This window comes from Rousettus aegyptiacus, unplaced genomic scaffold, assembly GCF_014176215.1.
Source record: "Rousettus aegyptiacus isolate mRouAeg1 unplaced genomic scaffold, mRouAeg1.p scaffold_m13_p_6, whole genome shotgun sequence".
Classification (NCBI taxonomy): Eukaryota; Metazoa; Chordata; class Mammalia; order Chiroptera; family Pteropodidae; genus Rousettus; species Rousettus aegyptiacus.
This window is the reverse complement of record NW_023416309.1, coordinates 103,371,650-103,397,285: the sequence shown is the minus strand read 5'-3', so window position 1 is coordinate 103,397,285 and position 25,636 is coordinate 103,371,650. Positions and strand designations below refer to the sequence as shown.

General features: G+C 33.4%; 1 protein-coding gene across 8 annotated transcripts in view; it reads right to left on the bottom strand.

The window, feature by feature from the left end:
• The window catches only part of TANC2 (tetratricopeptide repeat, ankyrin repeat and coiled-coil containing 2), a 288,365-nt gene that overhangs the window by 165,420 nt on the left and 97,309 nt on the right, over window positions 1-25,636 (bottom strand). For 4 of the 8 annotated variants that reach the window (XM_016128256.2, XM_016128275.2, XM_016128265.2 and 1 more), the window contains exon 4: window positions 22,686-22,868. In XM_016128256.2, the coding sequence (XP_015983742.2) occupies window positions 22,686-22,868 (183 nt within the window). Of the gene's footprint in view, window positions 1-9,759; window positions 13,923-22,685; window positions 22,869-25,636 lie in introns of those variants that run through there. The other 4 variants (XM_016128285.2, XM_016128304.2, XM_016128313.2 and 1 more) reach the window with 2 other exon arrangements.

The following is a 25,636-nucleotide window of genomic DNA, read 5'->3' as shown; positions in this document are numbered from 1 at the left end:
TATAAATTTTATCTACCACTATTATTGTGTCTGAATTATCGAACCTTACTAGAGTATAAGCTCTCTGAAGGCAGGGACTATAGAAAAATCACCTTAGAACAGTGTTTTGAGAATGATACATAATGCCATCACATTGCTGTTTTCCATTTTGCATTAGCTATCAATAATGGCTGAAAATATACTGACTATATATAACATGAAGTTCCTTGGATAAAAAGTTTTACACATACCAAAGAACTGAGAGAGAAGTAACCTCTGATATTAGCATGTAAATAAGTCAGCTGTCATTTACTGACAACTCCAAAGTGATTTCTCCAAGGCAGACCCAAAAGGTCTAGGATTAACGAAGAAAGCAAAAAGTTAAAAATTAGGAGAGAAAATTAAAATCTTTTTTTCTTTTTTAAAACTTAACAAAAGTAAAATTAAGAAGATCCTAGGCTGTCAATGTGGGAGGCAGAGAACTGCTGCGATCTGCATAAACATAAACATTGTGGCAGACTGTAATGAAACCCTAGAAGGGGAGATTAATAGCAAATTAAGTCTTTGTCCAATGGACAAAACGACTAGTGAGACATTTTCAATGATTAAGTGTGAAGGACGATTAATTTTCTGGTTTGTTTTTGGAATGCGCAGTTGCTACTAATCTTATAATAAAGAACTCAAAACAGAGAACACTTTACCACCAACTAAAATGTAAAGAATCACAACACTTCTCTAACTTTAGAATATCTGTCAGCAACTCCCAGGCTTTGTAAGAAGACAAGTTGCTTTTCATCTCCTTGAAATCCTAGAATCACCTGATTGGGAAGGAGTAGGGAAGAAACTAAGACGATGTGTAATTAACTCCTGAGAAGAACACAGTATAGAAAGATGAATTGAGAAGAACACAGTATGGAAAGATGAGTTGCCTACTCTGATGGAAAGTAAGCCATGAAAAAAGAGGGTTAACTGGAAGAAGAGAACTATTGTTCTACCAGGTAAGGCTTTGATTTAGAGGTAGAAGCAGGAATCTTATTTCTGGCTTTCCTTAAATACACAAAGGCATGAAATACTATTTGCTTTACTCTTCTTAGTTGTATGTTAATAAGAGGGTGGTCTATAAATATGCAAAATCTGATTTAGCTCAGAGGTCTTTCTTTTCTTAGGGTTTTCATTAGACACCTTCCATTTCTGGTTTTTAAACTAATAAAACATATTACTCTATTCACCATATTTCTTTAAAGTTGAAAAAAAAATTTCAATAGTAGGGTGAAGGTAGAAGCAGTGTTACAGAATACAGGAAAGAGGAATGGAGGCAAAAGACTAAATCTCAAATTTAAAAGTTTATTAACTTTTCTTATGATTACTGTCATTTTAATAATCTACCTCACTGGATGTATGGTAAAGAGAAAAGATGTAAGGATGGAACAATAAATAGTAAGGAAAAGAACACTAAAGTCAGAGTTTCTATAAAATTTGGCACTAAAGCTAAACATCAACTACCAAATGCATAAATATTTCTATGGGTAGAAACGAATAACCTCTAAGAAACTGTCGGAATGTATGTAAGATGAAAATCTCAAAATCCTATCGGGGAGGTTCTGCTTCTGTACAGACAAGGTAGCTTCTCTACCAGATAGATCCTTCTCTATAGACTCTATAAACTCTAAACTCTAGACAGAATATTAAAAAAAAATACTGCATGGCCCTGGAGATTGAACACAACAGACAGATTCTAGAGGAGAGCTGACAATTACAAGAAAAGAGCAGAATGGGATGAGCTTCCCATTTTCAGGGGGCTTTCGGCCTACAAGCAGACCAGTCGGCACTGTATGAGGTCATTAAAACTCTAACAGGAAACTTAGTTTTTCTAGTCTGAAGTTTCAAAAGACAGCGCAGTGCAGCACTTATGGCAAAAAGGCAACAATAGTCACTGAAAAGTAAGAGACGAATTTCCAAAAAAGAGAGAGATGGCTACAGCAGGTAGCCCAGATTCTGTGTTTAAACTCTGCTCACACTTCTGGCTGATTGCTGAACCATGCATTGGGCAGATCGACTAACAATAAACTGAAGTGAGCTGAACTGATGCCTAAGAGGCGGTTTTCCATTGAGTCAAACCAAGTCAATTGCTTTCTAAAAGAAAAACAATAATACTCTTTGAAGAAATATGACAAAATCCAGAGTACCTACCAAATAAAATGTCCAGGATGCAAACAAATTACTCAATATACGAAGAACCAGGAAAATATGACCCATTATCAAGAGAGAAGATGACACCAATCCTGAAACACTCCAGATATTGTAATTAGCTGAGGAGTAATTTAGAGCAGTTATTATAACTATTTTCAGAGAGGTAAAGGGATATGATATGTTCTCTTAATTAAAAAAGGAGAGGAAATCTCAGCAGAGAAATAGAAACTATAAAAAGAACCAAATGGAAATTCTACAACTGAAAAGCATAATAGCCAAAATAAAAAGTCAATGGATGTGTTTAACAGCATACTTAAATGCTTAAACATGACAATTTAAACGACAGATACAGTATGTTTATAAATGTATATATGTATGTACACACATACACACATGTATAGTATACAGTAAACTGAAAATGCTTTACAATGACATAAAAGTCAGTGAATTTGAAAAGAGATGAAGATTACAGAGAAAGAAACAAACCTCAGAATCTGTGAGATGATATCCAGAGGTCTAATATACATGCATTTAAGGTCCAGAAGAAGAAATATTTGAAGAAAAAAATATTTGAAAAATAATGGGTAATTTCTCAAATCTGTAAAAGACAAATTTCCATGACAAAGAAGCCAAAAACCCTATGTAGGATAAATATAAACAGAACCACGTTAGGTGTGACAGAGTCAAATTGCTAAAAATTAAAGAAAAAGAGAAAATCTTTAAAGCAGCCTGAGAAAAACAATATGTTACATACAAGGGTCTACAAGTTGATGTCTAACTTCTCATCAGAAACTGTGTAGGGTGGGAGAGCTAACACCTCTTACAAAATGGAAATCAAGAATACTGTCTTCGACCTGATGGGACAAGAAATACAGAAACAAAAAATAGAGTATTTATGGCTATAACCAATAAAATAAAAACCAGTGACATAATTGTGACAGGAAGAAAGGTGGGACCAATGCAAATAAGCTGAATGTTTCATTAGCTATATTTGAATCAAGGAATTTCAGCAGAAGTATCACAATTTAGAGACAGAGTTAAACAAAAGAAGAAACAGCCAAAGCATTTAAGTGATTGTCCCCCAGAGAAGTGGAATTAGGAATGAGAAAGGATGAGGCTGGGAACTGTAACTTTTCATTTCAAGCCCTGCTGTACAATCTGATTTTTAAAAAAATCATTTGTGTGTGTGTGTATGTATGTATGTATGTATATGTATGTATGTGTGTATGTGTATGTATATATATGTATATATACCTTCATTAAAACAAATACACACACATAAAACTAATAGAGAACTAATGCTTCTCCCATTTTAAAATTCTGAAACCAATAAGTATTTATCGGGTAATTTTAACATGCGAGACAATATGATAGGAACCCAAATCTGCTTTTTCTCTTCCTCAATACCTAGTCCTTTATATGATATGATCTACATAGAGCCGTTGACAAGGTGGCTGGATTTGGTAGTTATAGTTGGGAGCTCATAGGAGTCCTGAGTTCCTGATATCAACATATTGATGATATTTTAGTCACTGGAATGTATTAGATCACCTAAAATACAGAATGAGCAGACAGTAAATTAACAGATTTATAAAGTGATTGGCAATATTGAGCCTTTTAAGAAAGGAATTAATGAACAGCTAATGAAAAATAGTAAATCTTTTATTGTGCTACCAAAATGGGAATTTAGTTGAGAGAAATAATTAACTTAAATATTGAAGGAGAAATATACATAGTTTTCCCAATTTATTTATTTCCTATTTTATAATAGTATAGACCTATAACAGAAGGTTACTATAAGGGAAATAGAAGGTGGTGACTACAATTTATTTTTCCAATTTAAGTATTATAAAAACAGGTAGAACACTGTTGATAGATTGTGAACTCTCTTGCTCTTAGTTGTTATATGTTTCTAGGCACAGGTGTATTTTAGACTTAGTAGCTCTAACACATCTTTTTATACAAGCACTCAAAATTATGTACACTCTTGGTAATAAAGACCACTTTAAAGTTTTGTATATCTAACTGTGAGCAAATAATAATGGTATAAGCATAGGTAATAGACAGTGCTCATTATATGCCGCACACTGCTAAGTTAACAAGGACTAATAATGTGAAACTGTTCCAAGCATTTTACTCATTTAATCCTCACAATAACCCTATGAAGTAGATACTATTATTACCTCTTTTCATTGATGAGAAACATGAGAAAAAGTGAGGTTAAATTACTTGCCCAAAGACAGAGAACTTGGTGTCAGTCGGGATTCAAATTCAGACAGTCCTGGATTTGAGTCCACAGTGTTATATACCCTTTATGCTAAACTATATTGCTAAATCATTTAATACTTATATCTATAACAAATGCTAAAATGGAAAAGTCCACTGTGCACTGAATGTATAACTTTATTGGAATTCTAAGCATCTTATCATAGCATAATAATATGACAATATACTTATTCATTCATACTTTTTGGAAGGAGGTTCTTTTAAATTAAGTAAGGAAGGGAATATTATACACATATCAATTGTTTTAGTTTGAATGTGAAACCAGATTTCACTGTAAGTCATATGAATTCACACTGAAGTACCCTTCAGTATTAACGACTACTATACCAGTGTTACGGAGAGACGTCAACACCAGTACCCACTGCTCTTTACAGAGAGATGTTTTCTAAATCCAAGCATGTTTTAACCCTTCTGTTCAGAGCTTTAACTCTCTGCTCACATTAAACACTTAACCTAACAAGTAAAAATAAAAAGTTTCCCTTCCCACCAAAGAAAAAACTGGATAAGTAAAGAAAGGTACAGATGCCGATAAGTGACATCGTCATCAATTATTATTGAGTACTTACTAAGTACTAGAGGCTGTTGTAGATATTTTCCCTTTAAAAACTCATTAAACTCATTTAATCTTTACATAGAAGAGGAAATGGAAACACAGAGAGGTTATGCAACATAATCAATATTACAAAGTAAGCGGGAGAATCTGAACTACTAACCATTATCACAGATGTCAATGTAAGAGCGTCATCTTGCCTAGCTTCGCTAAGGTAAAATAACAAAGGGAAATTTATTGGGGTGATGATGTTAAATGGAGAGAAAATTACTTTACCTTCAAGTTTTGAAGAGTCCTATATGTGACCATAAATTAGAGGCACCAAAAAACCAGCTAGAACTCTAAAAAGCGTATCTGGCTGTGAATTTTTCATCAGATGCTACCTTCTCCTACCTACATTCCCACCCATTTCATGTGACCCCTCTCATTCTCCTCTTTAAAGCAACAGAATACAATTATTTGCCTAATGTGGACCACTGCAGCCAAGAGTTTTGACTACGGTTGGGGAAAGCAAAAAGCAGAACCACGTAACAGATTCATGGTCCCATATAAATCGGTATTTATGAATTCTATGTGAATTTGAAAACAGTGATTAAATATTCTCTGAAACTTTCTCAAACCTCAGCTTCCACAGTAGTTAGACCACCTTGGTTCTCCCAATATATTTCAGACTGCTCCTTACTAATCTCATCTGTCTTTTAACATGAGTTTTTCTATTCCTTAGGTTTACTTCTTGACCCCCTTAGAGTAGTAATGAAGTTAGAGAAAGACCTAAATTGGAATCATGATCTCTTATGCCTAAATTGCTTAATGATTAACTTGATTAGGTCTTGTTTTCTTCATCTATAATACCAGGGCTATAATAATTCAAAATGCTACTGAAAAGATCAAATGAGTTAAAGTGAAAATGCTTGGTAAATGCACATGAATATTTATCCCCCATCTTTTCTATTTATTTGTTCTATTCTTTTAAAAGAGATTTTTACCTATTCTTAAAGTTTTAACTATTCTTTACGTGTATAACTTCCAAACTTATATTTTAAAATCTTATTTCTTTTTAAAGTGTTAAAACCACAGTTCCACTCTAATGTTGTACTATCATCCTGAACTCAATGTGCCTCATTTTCTCAAAATCATCTCTCCTAATCTCTCTGTTTCTATAAATGAAGCCGTCAATTTCCGTTCTTAAAATCCTGGAATCATCTTTGACAGATCTTCCATATTCCTGGATTCTACGACTAACTGGTTGGTCACCAATTTGCTTACTCCTCAAAATCTTTTTTCTCCTTGTACGTTTTCCACTGCTACCATCCTAGTTTACCACTGCTCCAAAGGCTGCCTTACTCTAGTCTCTAGTTTTCTCTTCCACAGCATCCTTTATGCTCCAGATTAACTAATGTATTTTACCATTTGAATACATCCTGTCCTCTTGCTTCAAGTTTTTACTCAAGTTACCTTATTTATCATTTCCCTTTCTAATCCATCTGGTAAGCACAGTCTTTTCTCCCACCTAAAAAAATACTATACTACTCTTTAAAATATTAAAGCATGATTTATCTGGGGGAATTAGAGCAAAATGTAGCTTTTCTATAATATTCTGGCGTGCCAAGATGATTGCTGTCATACTTTGTTCTACAGTTACCCATTTTTCTTTCCTTCTAAATAACATAACTTCCTGTAGTCACTTAACTCCCTAAATGTGCTCCTTGGTACACTTACTTGTTGAACAAGATTCTGTAGGTGCTGCACAAGAAAACAAAAGGGGCTCTGTTGTTAGATAACTTTCAGAGATGCTAAACAGTTAAATAGGTTCCTTTATTGCAAGACTTCTCACAGCTTTAAGAATGATCAACTATTAGTTTCTCCGTCATCATTCTTCTTTATTTCTGACATGAAGGTATTCCTTTCATATCTCACTACAGCTGGACTCGGCCCCTTACCACTACTCACTCCTTTGAACTGCGTAAGCCTTTTACCTTTAATTATATTTGTTTTTCATTCCTGCCTCTTGATTCTCAATCTATTTTTCCAGAGAAATATACACTTCTTTTATTTCAAGAGATTTATTTCCCCCAAATAATACCCAGACCAAGAGATCTAAGTAGTATGTCTTAAACTTGAGAATTCATACAGATAGGTAGTAGTATATAAATTTATAAGAGAAAATGTAGCATATTTTCTTGAAGAGTGAGTTTAATTAAAGATTTTCTTTGGAAAATATTTTTTTATGATAAGAAATGTAGAATGCAGACTATTTTAAAAGAAAAAAAATATAGGACTTCCAAAATATTTCCAGGTTTGCTTCTGGATGCCCCTTCAGAATACATCTCACACCCCTTGGTGCACATTCAAGTTCCTCTGTCCTAAAAATACTCCCAAGGAAAAGTCCAAGAACCACTGAAGTAGGCCAGTGGAGATGAAGGGCAGAGAAAGACAATTATTACTTAGAGGATATTTCCATGATGACAAGTACTATACTAGATACTTTATATAGTCTTTCTTTCTTACAATGGCAATACAATAAGGCATTATTTCATTAATTTTATAGAAGAGAAACTTCAGAGAGGTTAACATGTCCTAAGCTGCAAAGCTTACAAGTGGTTAAAATGTTTTACTATAGAATGCTGGAGCAATAAAGAAGACACAATTATCATACAAATATTATGACTGACTCCCATGAGGAAAAAATAACTAGAAATCATTCTTTTAAAATAATCACCAATGTGAGACTTTGAGTCTTAATGTAAATCCTGACAGAAATAAGGCACCTATTTCCTGGTAAAAACCTATTAACGGACTAACACATTTTTAGATAATCAGAAGTGTTATTAGGATGATGAGCTTACATTTTAGTTAATGGAAACTAGGGAAGAAACTAAAGCCTTTTATATTTATAAATTTAATATATTATTTATTCACTAGCACATTCCTCCCAAATAAAATCAATGCTTACTATCAACTAAGATTTTACCCAGTTATGTTATATAAATAATATTATAAAGACTTCAAAGAATTTCAGAAAGTAAACATGAAGATGTTAGACTATTTTGAAACTGAAGGACTAAATTATAAGTCCAAAGCACGAGGCTTATTTTTATCACAGAATGCTGCCTGTTCAATCTGCAACTTGAATCTTTACATACTAAAATAAACCAGATGGGTCTTACATTAAGAAAACCTAGTACAGAATACAATATACAGATTCACCAAATTGGCTTATTACAGAATCTCTCAAATAGGGAGCTTCACTAGTGGATTTTAAATTAGACAAGTTACAAACAAACAAATATGCTTATATATAACCTTTTAGGAATATATGCATTGGACAAGGCCCCTAAAATAAAAATATCACAGGATGTGGTCCAAGGAAGATTACTGTAAAATAAATAAATCTGTATTTAAAAATGTAGCCCTTATTAAAAAGGGCTACATTAATAAGAATTATGGTTTCCATTAATAAGAATTATGGTTTCAGAGGCAATGGAATACAAAACCTTTTGTATACATTCGTGAGGACAGACTAGTCATAAAAAAAGTGTTAACTTACAATGTGCACAGTTATTAAAATATACATAAATTTTAAAATTCATATATTCTTGGATGGCAATGGTCAAAATGTGAATATTCAATTTATTTAATCTATTACAGGCTTTCAAACCAAAGTAAAATCTTGTTACTAATGATAGATATGATGGTAAATATAAGTAATTAGTACTTTCATTATCCTTTAATATATTAATTCTCCCTATTTAAAGGTTTCTTCAATATTAGACAAAGTCTTATGTACACATCTACAGGCAAAAATCTCAAAATATAAAAAGAATATAAATCAAACTGCAGTAATAACAAAATAACAAAACCCTTTTTCCCTAATTGTGTAAATTAAAGGAACCCAGTTATGTCCCTAAAGTACATCTTCTCTGAACAAAATGTATTTAAGAAGAGTAATTAAGGAAGATAAATAACTCAAAGAATAAGCTCAGATGAAACGCCTTTTTCCTTTGTGAAGTGGCTGGAGATCAGTTTAAATATTCTAATTTTGAAAAACCGAGTTCCTACTTTTAGTCCATTTCTAAATTACCATGGTTAGCTAAAGAACTAAAGAGAGAAATTAAAAGCCAAATAGACAAAATCTTTTGAGAAAAGTCAATCCATAAATTCAATTTATCTTAAAGTGATAATTAACAAATGGTCTAAAAATAAAAGGATGGAAAATCTCTCATTTACCTTTCTCAACTGGGAAAATACAACATAAATCAACATAACTAGCAAATAATGTCAAGTTTAAAAAATCCTTAAAGCAATGCAAGAAGCATTCATTTGTAAGCACTCTAGTTAATGAAAGAAAGATCTGATGTGTTAAAGAAGCATACTAACAAAATTCTAAATTTCCGTAACTGTTATATTTTTAAAATGTACTTTACATGTAGGGATATTGCAATAGGAAGTAGAAATCTATTCTGGAATCACAATCTAACAAAAAAAGCATTCTGACCTTCACGTTTACATTTTATAAAAATGAATTAATAGCTTTCTTCACAATGAAATTTTTTAAAATATGAAACTGTTTTAAAAGATTCATATATACACACCCATAATTAAAAATTAATGTGTCTAATGACATTTCTTAATGGCTTCCCTGAAAACTAAGTGTCAAATTCTTTTAGGTTGCGTTCTTTTTATACAAAGCTCAGAGTAGGCCTAATAGCTAAGCAATCCATGCAACACACAAACACTCTGCTCATCATACTCACAGGCTTTAGTTTGTCTTCCTCATTAGTCAATACTAGATAGTCTTTTCTCCTGAAAACCTTAAAAGGCTTCTTCTTATTCACTGATCCTGCTGTTATCAGATCTGATACATCAGTAATGATCCACACTTTAATCTTCTCCAGCCAGCTCTTCACACTGCCCAGAACTTACTGTGCGTTACAGGTGATACTTCATACAGCAAATGTTGATTACGGTCCCAAAGCACAAATGATGCTCCCAAAGGAGCTTAGAACCCCTAACAACATCACCTGCTTCTTTTTATATCCAGAGATGCAATGGGGTATTTGTTTTGAACAGCTAATGATTTCAAGACAGATTACATGGACGAGCTCCTTTCGTTAGATAGCCTAACCTAGCTTATCCTTTCAGAATACTGCAGCAAATATAGATTGCATGATTCCCTCAGGAAAAAAAGAAATACTTTTATACAGTCTTTCTCTGTGGCGCAGTTTAGTTTACCCTTCTGTTAGCCCAAATTGCTGGAAGAACTGGTTCTGAGGTTTCTAATGGCGCAGCGTTAACATAGTGAATGATTCACGGATGTTCTTAACATTCAGGAGTAACACGGAAGGCTAGCAATGCAGCCCAGGTCCAGAGCCGATGAATGGTGCAGTGCTGCTGTTGTCATAGCAACCAAGAGGAAAAAAGCAGCACCATATAAGGAGCTGTGACATGGATTCTGGGAACGATTTATATTAAAAACCTGTAAGCTCCTCATGCCTTAAAGCTATAAACTCCTCTCTGACTGATTCCTCTCCAGATTTTTCTCTTTCGAATTCCTAAATTGGAGCTGTGTGAATGAATATATATTGCAAAATATAGTAACTAAGTAGTCACTAACAAAAAAACCTGCATATAAGGTAACTAAAAAGATTAACAATACGTTAGCAAGCTCATATGTGCCTGTGTTATCGTCATAATTGATTGGGTAAGTGGTAAAATTAGACAGTGACAAGTAAGGAACTGTCTAGAATGTAAAATTGCAGAAAGTCTATTTTTAAATACTAAGAGATATTAAAAGCCTGATTAAATGCCTTTCACTCAGGTGGTAGCATTAGATATCAAAACTACAGAACCCTCAATTGACTAACTAATATAGTAGCAATGGCACCAATTTCAAAGAGAGATATACTACCTCCTGTATTCCTCCTAGATGCAGAAAGGTTCAAAAGACAGTAACTTCCCTGAAAATGAGCACAGCCTTTTCCACTCATGGTATAGGAGATTCCTTGTGTTAATCACTGGTGAAACAGGGTTTCTGTTCCATCTCATGCTTCTCAAGGCCTTTCCCTACTGGGCTTGGAGAACCTTCCTGTTGTCATAGCTTCTCCTCACCTCCCAGGAATCCAGAAGAGTCCCTTCCCTTCCACTGGACAGCAGGATAGCTTTAAAAAAGAATCATGGGAGAAGAGGGGAACTTGGGAACGTGTCAATGCATGGATGTAGCAGTGCTAATGGTACTCTCTCTGCAGTATTCTAGACATGGCTCTGAACTGCCTTGTATCGAAAAATTTTTTTCAATAGGGTTCTAAAGCATGGTCCATTGGTGTCATTCATCTACTTAGAGCAATTCTATATGAAACTTCAACATTATATCAAAGTATGTTTCTTTCCCATCACCATATATTTAATGAAATGTTCTGACACAAAATAAAGCAAAACAATTAGGTGATTTTATTACATTGTTCTCTTATGTGGGCAGCACTGCCACTATAATAATTTTAGTATAATTATATATTTGTTAGTCATAGGTTTATGATGTATTGATCTCCATATATGATGATAACTTCAGTTAAATGTAAATAAAAAGGACTGCAATTCTGGTAGGAAGGACGTGCACTTGACTAGTCTTCTAATCTATTTGTAATAATGGCTCACTTGCTTACCGCACATAACCCTGGGTAAACCACTTAACTCCACTCTTCAAATTCATCATCAGTAAATTATGGGTAATAATATATTTTTTACCTTCCTCCTAAAGCAATTATGGAAATAAAATATAATTCAATGGCTTGAAACTCTAAAAATGTATGTTATCTTATTTAAAAATATCTACTTAAGCAAAACAGTAAAGATAAAAAGGGGAAATGAATTTCAATAGAACTCAACAGACGGAAAATAGCCTAAAAGAGTAAATTTTTTTTTTGAGCTACTTTTTATGTTTGATTGAATATTTGGTCTCATCACATTGCACATATTTGTTGCAAAGAGCTATTTCATTTTAGAATTATAGTAAACAGATGCTGTGGACTAGTGTTAAAGAATTATTTAACATAATCATGTAAAAGTAATTCTATTGCACCAGCATGACTTATAAATGTCTTTTAAAAATGATAACTTGGCAATAAAGAAGTATGAGCAATTTCTAAAGAACATGCAAAGTGAGAAATTTGTTCCAAATGATTTTCAGTTACTTTTTATTTTACCTAACTAGAAAGCTGTAGAGCAAACTTAAAAATAAGCATTTATGTTAGATTTGGAAAATTCCATGAACAGCAGACCTCGGTTTTGTTTCCTTGACAGTCTAATCTCTTCTAATAAACTTTTTAAATAAAATATTGTCTTGCCCCAATGATTATTTCTAAGGGACACTCTCTGTAGTTGTGCCTTTTAGAAGACCATTAACTCAATACCTTAGGAAAAAGAGGGCAGGTTCACCTCTCCCCCAAGTCAAGCTGAGCTGATCCATGCATTAGATGGATTCCAGAATAATTCTGTAAAAAATACAAACCTGAACAACAAATAATTTTTCCACTGGCTTTCATTTTCATGTTGCTTATGCTCTGCATGAACTGACTGGCATGAGGAAATGGCTATGGTACCTTAAAAGACAAAGTACATAGGTTTTGTTTTATTTTTGGTTTTGAAAAAAAATGGATTTAACATAATATAAGGGTAGAAAGAGATTTAAGGGGCTAAACTATTCCCATAGCTAATTTTTAACTCCCTTCTGATTAATTTAAATCATTCTAAAACTTACAGAGTTTTATATTCTTTTTTTTCCCCCAATTATTTTCCCAGTCTTTCCCCTCTATAAGCTTTCTAAGGAGTAATTATCAGTGCTCAACTACACAGTGCTTATAGATAGGGTAATACTTATAAAGAAGTGAAATATAAAATCCCTATTCTCAGAAAAGTAAGAAAGTATCCATTTTACTTGTTATAGTAATTCAAGCTTTGGCCAGATTTCTAATGTGGGATTTTTTCCTTTCCTAGGAATCATTACTGCCCCAGATCAGGACTTCAATTTGTAATGACTAAAGGAGAAGGAAAAAAAAAAAAAAAACTATTTAAAAAGCCAACCATTCATCTGGCGGTCAATAAAGAGTAAGATAAACTAGCAGGGTTGGACATATTAAGAAGTAGTATTTCTGTTTAATGAATGTCATAAATGATATTTAAGGGATTCGTGAGGATAATTTTCATTATATACAGTTTTTGCTTGATATGTTTACTTTATTACCTAACCCCTGAATAAAATTTTCCCACATGTATGATTCTATCTCTAAAATCAACATTTGAAAAAGTTCATTAGCTAGCAAGTGGCTCTTTCAGAATGTCTTTATTGATAAACAGAACATAAAAGGGAATATTGAGCTTTAAAATATACATATCAAATCTTTCACTTTACTTAATTCATTAAACAAATCTGAATTTATTAAATTCACTGAATGACACATATACACATATATATGTGTGTGTGTGTATGTGTGTGTGTATACATATACATGTATATGTATATGTATATATCCATCCTATTTTTTTACTAGTCACTTTCAGAAGCCAGCAATATAGACTTTAACTAGAAAAGGAGGGAAAACATTGATGTTCAACCAACTCCGGTATGTATCAGAACATTGTTCATTATGTTGTCTAAACAAAACAGATTATTCATACATACAGACAATTCCTAAATGGCCTTATTTCTTTTTTTGATGTTTTACTATTTTTCTTTTTTCAATTAAGAGTTAACATTCAATATTATATTAGCTTCGTGTGTATAGCATAGTGTTCAGACATTTATATAAGTTATGAAGTTATCTCTCTGATTAATCTAGTACCTACCTGGCACTATACACAGTTATTATAATATTATTGACTATATTCTCTATGCCATACTTCACATTCCCATGAGTATTTTTTAACTACCAATTTGTACTTCTTAATCCCTTCACCTTTTTCACCCAGCCCCATAACCCCACTCCCATCTGGCAATCACCAGTTTGTTCTTTGTATCTATGAGTCTGTTTCCATTTTGTTTGTTTATTTTGTTCTTTAGCTTCCACATGTAAGTGAAATCACATGGTATTTATCTTTCTATGTCTGACTTATTTCACTTTGCATAATACCCTCTAGGTCTATCTATGTCCTTGCAAATAGTAAGATTTCTTTTTTTTTTTTTTAAGGCTGAGTAATGTTCTATTATATATATGTACCACTTCTTTATCCAATCATCTATTGATGGGCACTTAGGTTGCTTCCATGTCTTGGATATTTTTAAAAGCACTGCAATAAACATAGGGGTACAAATATCTTTTCAAATTAGTATTTTAGTTTTCTTTGGATAAATACTCAGAAGTGGAATTGCTGGAACATAAGGTAGTTTTATTTTAAATTTTTTGAGGACTCTCCAGTTTTCCATAGGGGACGTACCAATATGCAATCCTATCAACAATGTACGAGGGTGCCTTTTCTTCACATCCTCACCAACGCACTTGCTTTTTGATCTACTGATGATAGCCATTCTCATAGGCATAAGGTGATACCTCATTGTGGTTTTAATTTGCATTTCTCTGATGATTAATGACATTAAGTATCTTTTCATATGTCTATTGGAATTGTCATATTTTTAAAAAGGCAGCCAATGCCATGAAAGAATGAATGACAATGATATATTTATAATGAACATGTCCTTTGAAACACTCTGCCCTCTAGTGTTTAAAATGTTCACCAGGGAAGGAGTATTCTGTCATTGCACCTATTTATTACTCATATGGGCTGAATATATCAATTAATTTGAGCACATAATTTTCTATAAGGAGGAAAAATATGGTTTAGCATTATAATAAGTTCTATTATTTTAACATGAATATATATTCAGTGCTAAACTTTCTATAATCCCATACTATAATTAATTCTGTTCGAAGAGTCGCTAAAAGGATTTCTTCTTAATCATGAATATTTTACTTATTTGTCTTTCATGATGTTTTGTGAATGAGAAGTACTTCTGATGAACAATGTTTAGTCTTTACATTCAACATCTGACACTCTGTGAACTGCTCACATTCCATAAGAGGTGGGCAGATAAGGAAGCAGGGGAGACAGAGACAGTTAAGTATAAAAACAGACTTCCTATAGGAACTGTGGCACAAAATCATGGTGCATTTTCTGGGGAAGATAAAAGAGGAACCATGGACAAAGAAGAATTATTTTTCTGTAAACTTCATGGTATCTACTATGTTTAAAAGTGATACCTCTTAGAACTACCAGCTAAAAAGGATTGAAGGGGTTCAGAACAGGCATCCCCAAAATGTGCTACTTTGGCATGTAGATCATTTTAAGCTGAAGGCAACTGAGACTCTGGAGGTTCAGAAGAAACTTCTGCCCCTCCCTTAACTACCTAGAAGAATCTAACTTTGGGGGCCTTGCCCATAATAAGAGTTATTACTAGAAATATTTCCTATGACCCAGGTCAGGGCAAGTTCCTAATGACTGAGTACTGGCTCATCTTACGGTCAAGCGAAAAACCTCCCTCTCCTCTGAAGCCTCAAGACTCTTCCCTCGCCCTTTGCTCAGGATGCCACATGTACCCCATTTGACCTATCTGCCTCTGAACCTCTCATGTATGTGAGGTTTCTGACTCTCTCATGTACGTGGGTTAAGACCAGCCAAAAGAACCTAGAAGGATAGACAACCTTTTCTTCTTCCCTGGACAGGATAGCTGAGATTATTGACCAAGCGACTGTTAACTTTTTCGCCTGTTAAATTTCTTTTATCATTTTTCCCCATACAGACTTCCATTTTGAAAGATTTTATCTGTATAAAAATTTATTAATTTAAACAATTACTGTATTGATCACAATAAAGTGACATAATTTCATCAAAAGCAAAATAAGTTAGCTTATATAATTTTATGACAAGTAAATATGTCTTTTCTTTTAGGCTTTTTTAAATATTGAGAATTACATTCTGGGGATAGCACTGAATGTTATAGCACTTAATGGTGTTTAAAGATAATGATATTTAAAAAGCAATTAACTGTCAAGTCAAATGTTTAACACAGTAAGTGCTAGGTACATAGAGAAACTCTCTACAAACATTTCTGTATTCCTCTCAGCTCTAAGGTATTATTATTCCTACTTACATATAAGGACAGATGGTCAAAAAGAGTTAAGCTGTCCAGAGATATAGCTTACAAATAAATGAGTATGGAATTTTAACACGGTCTTTTGACCTACTGAAAAGCCTGGGCTCTTGACCAATACAGCACTATCCAAATCCAGTGTGTGTAAACATCACGAAAGGATTCATTTGATAATATATGTTGACATTTTGGTACTCGAAATATACATATTGACAAAGACTCTCTCATTGATTGCCAGGCTCCTTCTCAGCCCTCTTCTCCACTATGCCTCATAATTGGGCCTTATCATCTGCAGCATAGCCCAGTTGTAGCAAGAATCCTGCTAAGTCGGTTTAGCTAGAATCTCCCTTGATATCTGATCACCCTGGCCTACCTTTAGCAAAAGTTCTGTTAAATTGGTTTAGCACGCATCTCCCTATTGTTGATGTCTCCTCTTAGTAATTTTTCATACACTGTGGCCTGCCCCACCTTCCTCCTTGGCTATAAAGCCTTAACTGTCTGTCTTTACTACATTAGAAATTGAGGTCTATACTGAGGTCTCTTTTTCCCCATTGCAATAGTTCCTTAATAAAATCCCTCTTTACCACTTTACTGTCTGGATCTGATTTTCTATAACAGTATTGACTCCTGAAAACTGAAATGATCTAAACTGAATTAACTAATAACCCCCTAATGTTCTCTACTTTCGGTCTGAGAGGCTACAGGGCCAGCCAGGGAAGCCGCGGCATCACGGAGTGAACCTTGGCATCTAGGACAGTATCATTATCTATCTTCAACCCATAAAATCAGAGACTTTGAGTTAGAAACAGTACTTGAGTGAGGTCTAGATCCAGTTTAATTAGTACTATCATTCTAAGAGCTTAAAAGTGTTCATATACAGTTTCTCACTTAGCCTTTAAAAATATCTGGTAAGATACTTTATCTATATGGAAATTAAAATAGAAATATCTAACTTAAGACTAATGGGAGCTTAGACGACCACACATGTCTACTATATTTTTTAATAAAATTCACTATAATACATCTTGAATTCTAGTATTTTTTTCTGAAAATACAAGATATTTACTCATGCTATGGCATCATGAGTACAATGAAATAAATCAGACCGTGTAGACTAACATGATCTCTAGGCTCTTTACATTTTCAAATTGGCTTTTCAATAATTTTCTCAAGACTATGTTTCCATTTTATCCAAGATAAAAATGAGAAGAAAATTAACATTTATTCAATGTTTATTACATGCTAGGTTGTATGTTTAAGAAATCTTATTTAATTTTCACAGAAACCTGTATTTTTTCTAATAATAAAATTCACTAAAGTATATCCTGAATTCCAGTGTTTCCAAAAAATTGCAAGATAATTATTCTTACGTGAAGAACATACCATAACTACACAAGAATATATCAGCCTATGCACATTAACATTATGCATAGGCTCTTTTTAATGTTGCAATATCTTTAAATGATTTTCTCAGGATGTCTCAGAAACAAGTCGATGATTCCATTTTATTCATGATGAAAATAATATTTTGGCTGTAGCTAGAAGCTAAAATAACTAGGCTGCAGCATGATCAGATTTGTTATTGTGACTTATTTACCTTCTAAACTGGCTTTGCTACACAGTCATTCCCAGATAGTGACAGCAAATACTTTTTAAAATAGGGTCAAAATTGTGTTCCCCCCCGCCCCGAGAGACTACATAATAATCCATCTGACATCAGTATTTGAAGGTTACTCCTCAAAAAGGTAGAGGGACTCACTTATGGCAATGAAAAAAATGCTTGAAGGTCACCTTCCAAAGGTTCAGAACTAATAATATTTGACATAGCCAAAAGTCATACAAAGCCCTTAAAATTATAATCTTTGCAACTAACATTTATTGACTACTTAATCTATGTCAGACATTGTCTTATGAACTTATATGTACCAACTCATGTGGCTCTCCTAATAGTCCTATGAAGTATGTAATATTATCATCCCTATGTGAGAAACAAGGAAACTGAAGTGCAGACACTTAGAGCGAGCACGAGTTTACACAAAAAAGAAATGGTGGTCAGGGTCTATCGTTATGTTGCCTCATGAGATTTTGGATCTTAAAGAGGTAAAGAATACAAACAGAGTAAACGGTATACAACAAAATTTGTCATCCCTCTCCCACTTCTGAGTTGGTTATTGCATCTCCACACCAACACCAAAGGTATACATGTGTACATATCATTTTAAAACACAAATGGACTTCTATTACTGATATTTAGATTTTCATTTTTACTGTATAAACAATATTATACATACATGCAAACATAAATGTATATTTCAAATGTATTCAAATTTATTTATAAAATAAACTCTTAGTAATAAAATCACTGTGTCAAGAATTATGTGCATTATTGCATCAATTTATACCCCTACCAATAGTGTGAATACTGAAAATTTAACTTCTACTAAACTTACAGAGTACATAATAGGCAAACAGTATAAATGAGTATGTGTTGAATGAATGAAACTATTGGGATTCTAATCATCAATATTTTAAGGAATAAGCTGATAGGTTTCATGATATTATGATCAAAAACATCTTGGAAAGAGCACTGAATAAGAATCTAGAGAACTGTGGCAATCCCGTTACTGCAAACGATGGGGGCCAACAAAGTGTTGTCTTTACATACTCTCTTCCATATCCTCCCTAATGCACAGCAATATCTAACTAAGCCAAGTGAACCTTAAGGTTTGCCTGGCCTCTGTGACTTCTAGTCTCTCTTTACTGTTTAAACCATTTGGGTGTATCCTCTGCTACTTGGATAAAAAGGGATTAACTAATATTCCAGATGTCTTGAGTGAGTTAGCTAACTTCTTTAAACCTCAATTTCTTCACTGGTATAATGACATAAATTTGGGGTTTAAGGGCCTGGGTATTAACTTTGGCTCTGACAGCTTGCTAGTTGTATTATTTTGAGCAAGACATTTTACCTAACACTTAACTGACTCATGTGTAAATGGAGATACACGTGAAGAATACAGGAGCTAATATGTGTGTGTAGGCATTCAAATGAGAATTATCATGATTATTACTATCACTCATTTAAAAGTATGATTTTTAAAACATGCGAAGTTTTAAAGTTCCAAGTTGGTATCTAATGTTAAAAGTAATTTTAAAAAACTCCCCACCAAATTTAAACAAATTTTACTAACAATAACAGCTAACATATTTGGAGCATTTAATGTTTGTCAAATGCAGTTTTAAGCAAGCATTAAACAGTGTGATCATCATCAATAAGCATGAGTTACGACAAATTGTTATCCCCGTTTTACATGAAGAAACAGAACCACACAGTAGTAAAGTGACTTTCTCAGAGCAGGATTACAGACTCAAGCAGTATGACCACAGAGCTAGTTTTTCTCTCAACCACTTTCACGAATTGTATTAATTTGTTTTTGTATTGAATAAAGCAAAGTAGGTAGGTAGGTAGGTATGTAAAAATTAGTTTTCAAGCTCCAAAACATATGTCTTTATTCTTGAGAAGGCCTTTCCCCATTCTCACTCCATGAAGACTAAAGATAAGTATTTGGAAATGGAATGGATCTATTTCTGCAAATGGGTGTTCCTACACACGTGTGAAGGACTAAAATAAATATACTAAGAGTACATCAGTTATATAATAACAATGACAAGAAACAAAAAAAGATTGTCTTTTCACCACTTTTTAACTTGTTAGAAGTTAAAGATCTATTTAAAGATCAGGAAAACTTGTACCATGTTAATGAACAAGGGATGAGATTCCCTAGTCCCTCCACTTGCCAACAAAATTTGATTAAAAGGGAAATTGGATCACATTACTTCCCATTCCAGCTCTGCTTAACATCCTACAGAGTAGGCTCCTTACCATGACGCTAAAAACGCTGGCCTCTACTTATCTCTTCAACTATTTTCTAGTACCCTCCCCTCTCCCCTTCTCTGCTGAAGCCACTGAAGCCACACGTGTCTTCTTTTAGTTCCTTGCACATGCCAATGCTGCTTTCTGCTTTAGGACTGTTGTACTGGTCTGCATGGAGGGCTCTGATCCCAGATCTTCCCAGGGCTGGCTCCTTTTCATCATTCACATTTCAGTTCAAATATCTTCCTCTCTGACTCTCTCTGATCACTCCATAGAAAGAAATTCTAACTCCACCCCGTCTCTACGCCATTTCCTACTTTATTACTTTCGTAGTACTTGTCACTATCTGAATTATTTATTTATTGGTTACGCATTTATTATCAGTCTCTCTCCAAAATGGAATATTAATATCTTGAAGGTGGGGCCTTAATTTAATTGTCTCTTTCACTACTCTTTTAACTGTGCCTAGCGCAGTGCCTGACATCTTGCAGGCCCTAAACAAATACCTGTTGAATGATTAAGGAAAAAAGCACAGAAGAATAATAAGCTCACTACCTTGACTATGGCATAGACAAGGGACTAAATATCAGAATGTAAAAAAGAAAACAGAATAAGATGACTATTCTAGCCCTACTCATTTAATTTGGTTGGTAATATGAATATGAGAAATAGAAGGCACTTGAAAGTTTAAATGCATGGAAATAGATAAATTAGTAAGTACAGTCCTATTGGCTGGATTGAATTAATGCATTTTGTTAAGAATCATTTTCTGGAAGACATTTCCTCATGGTTAGCTAATCTTTCTTCATTCACTTTCTTTTTATTTATTCATAACAAAATATAATTAGGAAAGATCACTGATGAAAAATCTATTATGATTTTAAATTTAAATTTCAAAGTAATTTCATTCCATGTTAAACCAGAAAATTCTTATCATCTGCTTCAATTGGCAGAAAGTTGGCCACAGAAAATTTTCATGGCATCCTCGTTCAGAAGGCAGATTCCTTTCATTCAAAAATTTAAAAATGCATTGCCAATCTCTAAATCCTTAGGCCCTTGACAGTCTCTCCAGCAAATAAAACAAAACTTTGACAGGATACATTTACTTTGAACACTGTAAAATTAAAACGGAATCATTCATAGATGTATTTAACCAAGTATACCTCTTATTATGGCCTCCCTGCATCACTTCTGTGATATTTGGCATGTTATTGACTTTGATATTAAATGTGTTTATCTTTTAATAAAGGTTTCCTATTTAAGTTGAAGTTCAAACTGGGACAGGTAAATGGGATAGGAATGTGATTATCTCTAAAATCTCAAGAAATACAGCTAACTTGTAGAAGAAAATTAAATTTTTCCTGCTATTTCTTCCAAAGTATGTGGTAAAATGAAGCACATTACTTGAAAGCCATCAGATTTGGTTATTTGTTATTTTCAGTAATCAATAATATCTTAAATTGCAAGAAGGGGGAATTTGTAAGCAATAAAATTTTAATAAAGCCCAATCACATAAAATTTATCCTATTTTTTAGATATCAGAAGGAAATAAGTATTTTAGTAAAATGTCATTAAGCTATTTTATTAATTTTATCCATAGACCCAAGAATCAAAGTAGGCTTTAACTCAGTTATTTGAAAATGCCTTAAAAACAATAAGATATAAGAAAAATAACTTATGCTTTGTGGAACTATAGACTAAAGAGATACTATTATTTTCATAAAAAGATAAGCATTGTGAAAATTTCATTCAAAATAGATGGAACAGTCTAAAAATTCCATTTCCTCCACTCCTCTTATTTTCTTTAGAATTGTCATACAATAATTAACATCCCCCTCCCCTCCTGCCACTACTGTCTAGCTCAATGCCAGACACATAGGAAGTGGTCAATATATCCTTTGGGAATAACTTAATTTCTTATGTCCATACATTCATAAACAATCAATACCAAGTCAATGTACTGACATCGGATATATACAGATGTTAAAAGAAATCGAATAAAATGATTCATATTTTCACACATAAGTATCATCGAAGACACTAAAATTTATTTCCTGATAAAGGTTAAGAACAAAAGTTCACTTAATAAAGACACAATTTCACACCTAACAACTTGATCTGAATGGGCAACACATATTGTGAGATCATATTAAAGTCAGTGCAATCCACAACTTATGAATGATAGAAAACATATTAAGAAGTGGAGGAATGTACGATGGAGAGGAAAACATCTAAATCAGTTTTTAAAAATGGATATGAAATACACGAACCAGGATTTCAAACAAAAATAAGACTGATGTACCTCTGCTGAACTATGAAGCTCTTATCCTAAAATTATAATACCTCCATCTGTTAATCTGACATGAACAAGCTGATAAATGAAATCAGAACAACAGTGTATTCTGGCAAAACCTGAAATTTCCTGAAAGCCTAGAAAAATATGTCTACAACAGATGGATCATTTAGAAAATAAATACATCAATCTGTCAAACTGAGTACTACTCTAATTCCCTAAATTAAAATCACTAGGCGCTCCACTTTCCAAGAGTCTGTCACATTAGGAAGGCCAAAAAGGAAAACCTAAAGAAGCACATAAACATATCTGATATGACCCAAAGTGTCATACTGTTAGGTTTCCTGATAAACATACTAAGTTTAGGTAAAGTCCTTACCAGTTAACTTCTTCACAGGTTGGAGCCGAACACTGATAGACTGATGTGTGAGTAAGGGGGAGGATGGAAGAGAGCGAGACATGCCCTCCATAATCCGAATGTGCTGCATACCTTCACTCACTGGAAGTGGTGGGACGGCGTAGTCTGGCTCAAAAGCACAATCGCTTTCTGTGGAGATGCCACCTGTTAGAAGAGGAGACAATGAAGCTGGTGAGAAAGTCTTCCCTGTTAAAATGTATCTTTTAGGATGATTCAGAACAACATACACTGATATTGATCTTCACTGTGAAAAGCCAAATAAATCATTTCTAACATATACATTCATTTCTACATTTACTGGGTACTTAACTCCAGGCCTAGCACTAGGAATCTGAACACAGGTAAAATGGGTTCTTCTTTCTAAGGGTCTCACTGTCTCAGGAATGATGTAGTCATAGAAAAAATTAATTACGGTACAGGGAAATTAGAGCAAGTGAGCTCCATAAACTGAAAAGTTTCTGCACAGCAAAGGAAACTATCAACAAAATGAAGCTCAATTCAATAGCAAAAAACAAACAAAAGAAAACCCACCCACCCACACAAAATAACTTAATTAAAAAATGAGCAAAGAGCCTGAATAAATATTTTTCTAAAGATGATACACAAATGGTCAACAGGTACATAAAAAGGTGTTTGATGTCACTAATTATCAGAAAAACACAAATCAAAACCACAATATCACCTCATATGTATTAGGTCAGCTATTATCAGAGTCAAAAGATGATAAATGTTAGCAGTGACGTGGAGAAAAGAGAATCTTTGTACGCTGTTGGTGGGAATGTGAACTGGTACAACCATTATGGAAAACAGTACAGAGGCTCCTCAAAATATTTTAAAAAATAGAACAACCATACAAATCAGCAATTGCATTTCTGAGTATGTATCGAAAGGAAATACAATTACTAGCTCAAGGAGATATTTGCCCTCCCATGCTCGTTATAGCATTATTCACAGTAGCCATACTATGGACACAACCTCAGTTTCCACTGATGGATGGATGAAAAAGACAGATAAAGAAAATGTAATTTTATACATACACATACATACACAGAGAAATACCATTCAGCCTTTAAAAAGAAGGAATCTTGACACTTGTGACAACATGAATGAACCTGGAAGATATTACAGTAAGTGAAATAAGCCAGACATAGAAAGACAAATACTACATAATCTTACTTATTGTGGAATCTAAAAAATAAAGTCAGACTCATAGTAACATAGGGGGAAACAGTGGTTACCAGAGGTTGGGGTGAAAGAAGAAAGATGTGGTTCAAAGGGTACAAACGTTCAGTTATTAGATGAAAAAGTTCTGGATCTTAGCAAATGGACATCTTAATTAGCTTGATTGTGGTCATCATTCTACAATGATTTTTAGGTTTACCAAACATGTTGTATACCTTAAATATATACAATTTGTATTTGTCAATCACCCCTCAATAAAGCTGGAGAAAAAAGAGTAGGAAACTAAAAAAAAAAGAAGAACATGATATTACATAAAATGATGATAATGTAGTTTAATTGAGAAGATTAAATCGAGTGTCTCATTTAAGGCTCCCAATCGTTACAGTTGTCATTTCATCATATGTAATTCTAACTCATTTAAAAACTGCTGTAGTATATCATGTACTATAATTTAATCAGTTTCTTGTTAATGGCCACTTATGCAGTTCTTTACTACTTCTGTAGATCCTAGACACAGAATTACTGGTCAAAAATGCCGAGAGTTTCTACTGAGAAATATTGACCAAATACTGTATTAAAAGTCTCTGTCATGTTGCATGTTTTAAAAAAGTAGTGTGCTTAATATTTAAGAAAAATAAAAGTTTAGAATTTCAACGATAAATTAAAATTGTGAAAATAAAAACTCAATAGATTGAATAATGGTTTAGACACAGATAAAGAGAGAATTAGTACACTAGAAGATAAAACATGTGGGCATCAAAGACACAGTCTTCGAGAGTAAAAAGACAACCCTCAGAATGGGAAAAAATATTTGCAAATCATGAATTTGGTAAGTGTCTAGAATTCAGAATATATAAAGAATCCCTACAACTTAACAACAGAAGACAAACAACTCAATTTAAAAATGGCAAAAGACTTGAGTAGACACCTCTCCAAAGGAGATACACAAATGAACAATAAGCACACGGAAAGACACTAAACATAATTATTCATTACAGAAATGTAAATCAAAGCCATAATGAGATACTACTCCACACCCAGTAGGATAGTTATTTTTTAAAATAATAAAATAAACAGACAACAAAGAAGTGTTGGTGAGGATGTGGAATCAGAATCTTCATACATTGCTAATGGGAATATAAGATGGTATAGCTTCTTCTGTATAAAACAGTTTGGTGGTCCCTCAAAAAGTTAATCACAGAATTACCATATAAGCCAGTCATCCCTTTTCTGTGTACACAGCTCAAAGCAATGAAGATATGTTTTCAAAGAAAACCTGCATATGAACGTCCACAGTAGCATTATCATAATAGCCAAAAAGTGTAAAAAACTCAATGTTATTAACTGGTGAATGAATGAACAAAATGTGGTATATCTCTACAATGGAATATTACTTAGCAATGAAAGAATGAAGGCCTACAATATTGCTACAATATTGATAAACCCTGAAAACATTATTCTAGCTGTAAAGAGCAAGACACAAAAGGCCAGAACTATGAGGAGGAAGGAATGGGGAGTGACTGACTGCTTAACAGGTAAAGGGTTTCTTTTTGAGGTGATGGATTAGATGGCAGTGATGGTTGCACAACATTGTAAATGTACGAAAAGCCACTGCATTGTATACTTTAAAATGGTTAAAATGGTGAATTTTACCCCAATAAAAAAATTTTATGTAGCTATATATCTACTCAAATGTTTATTTAAACCAAAAGCTTAGCAATCTTTGTTCA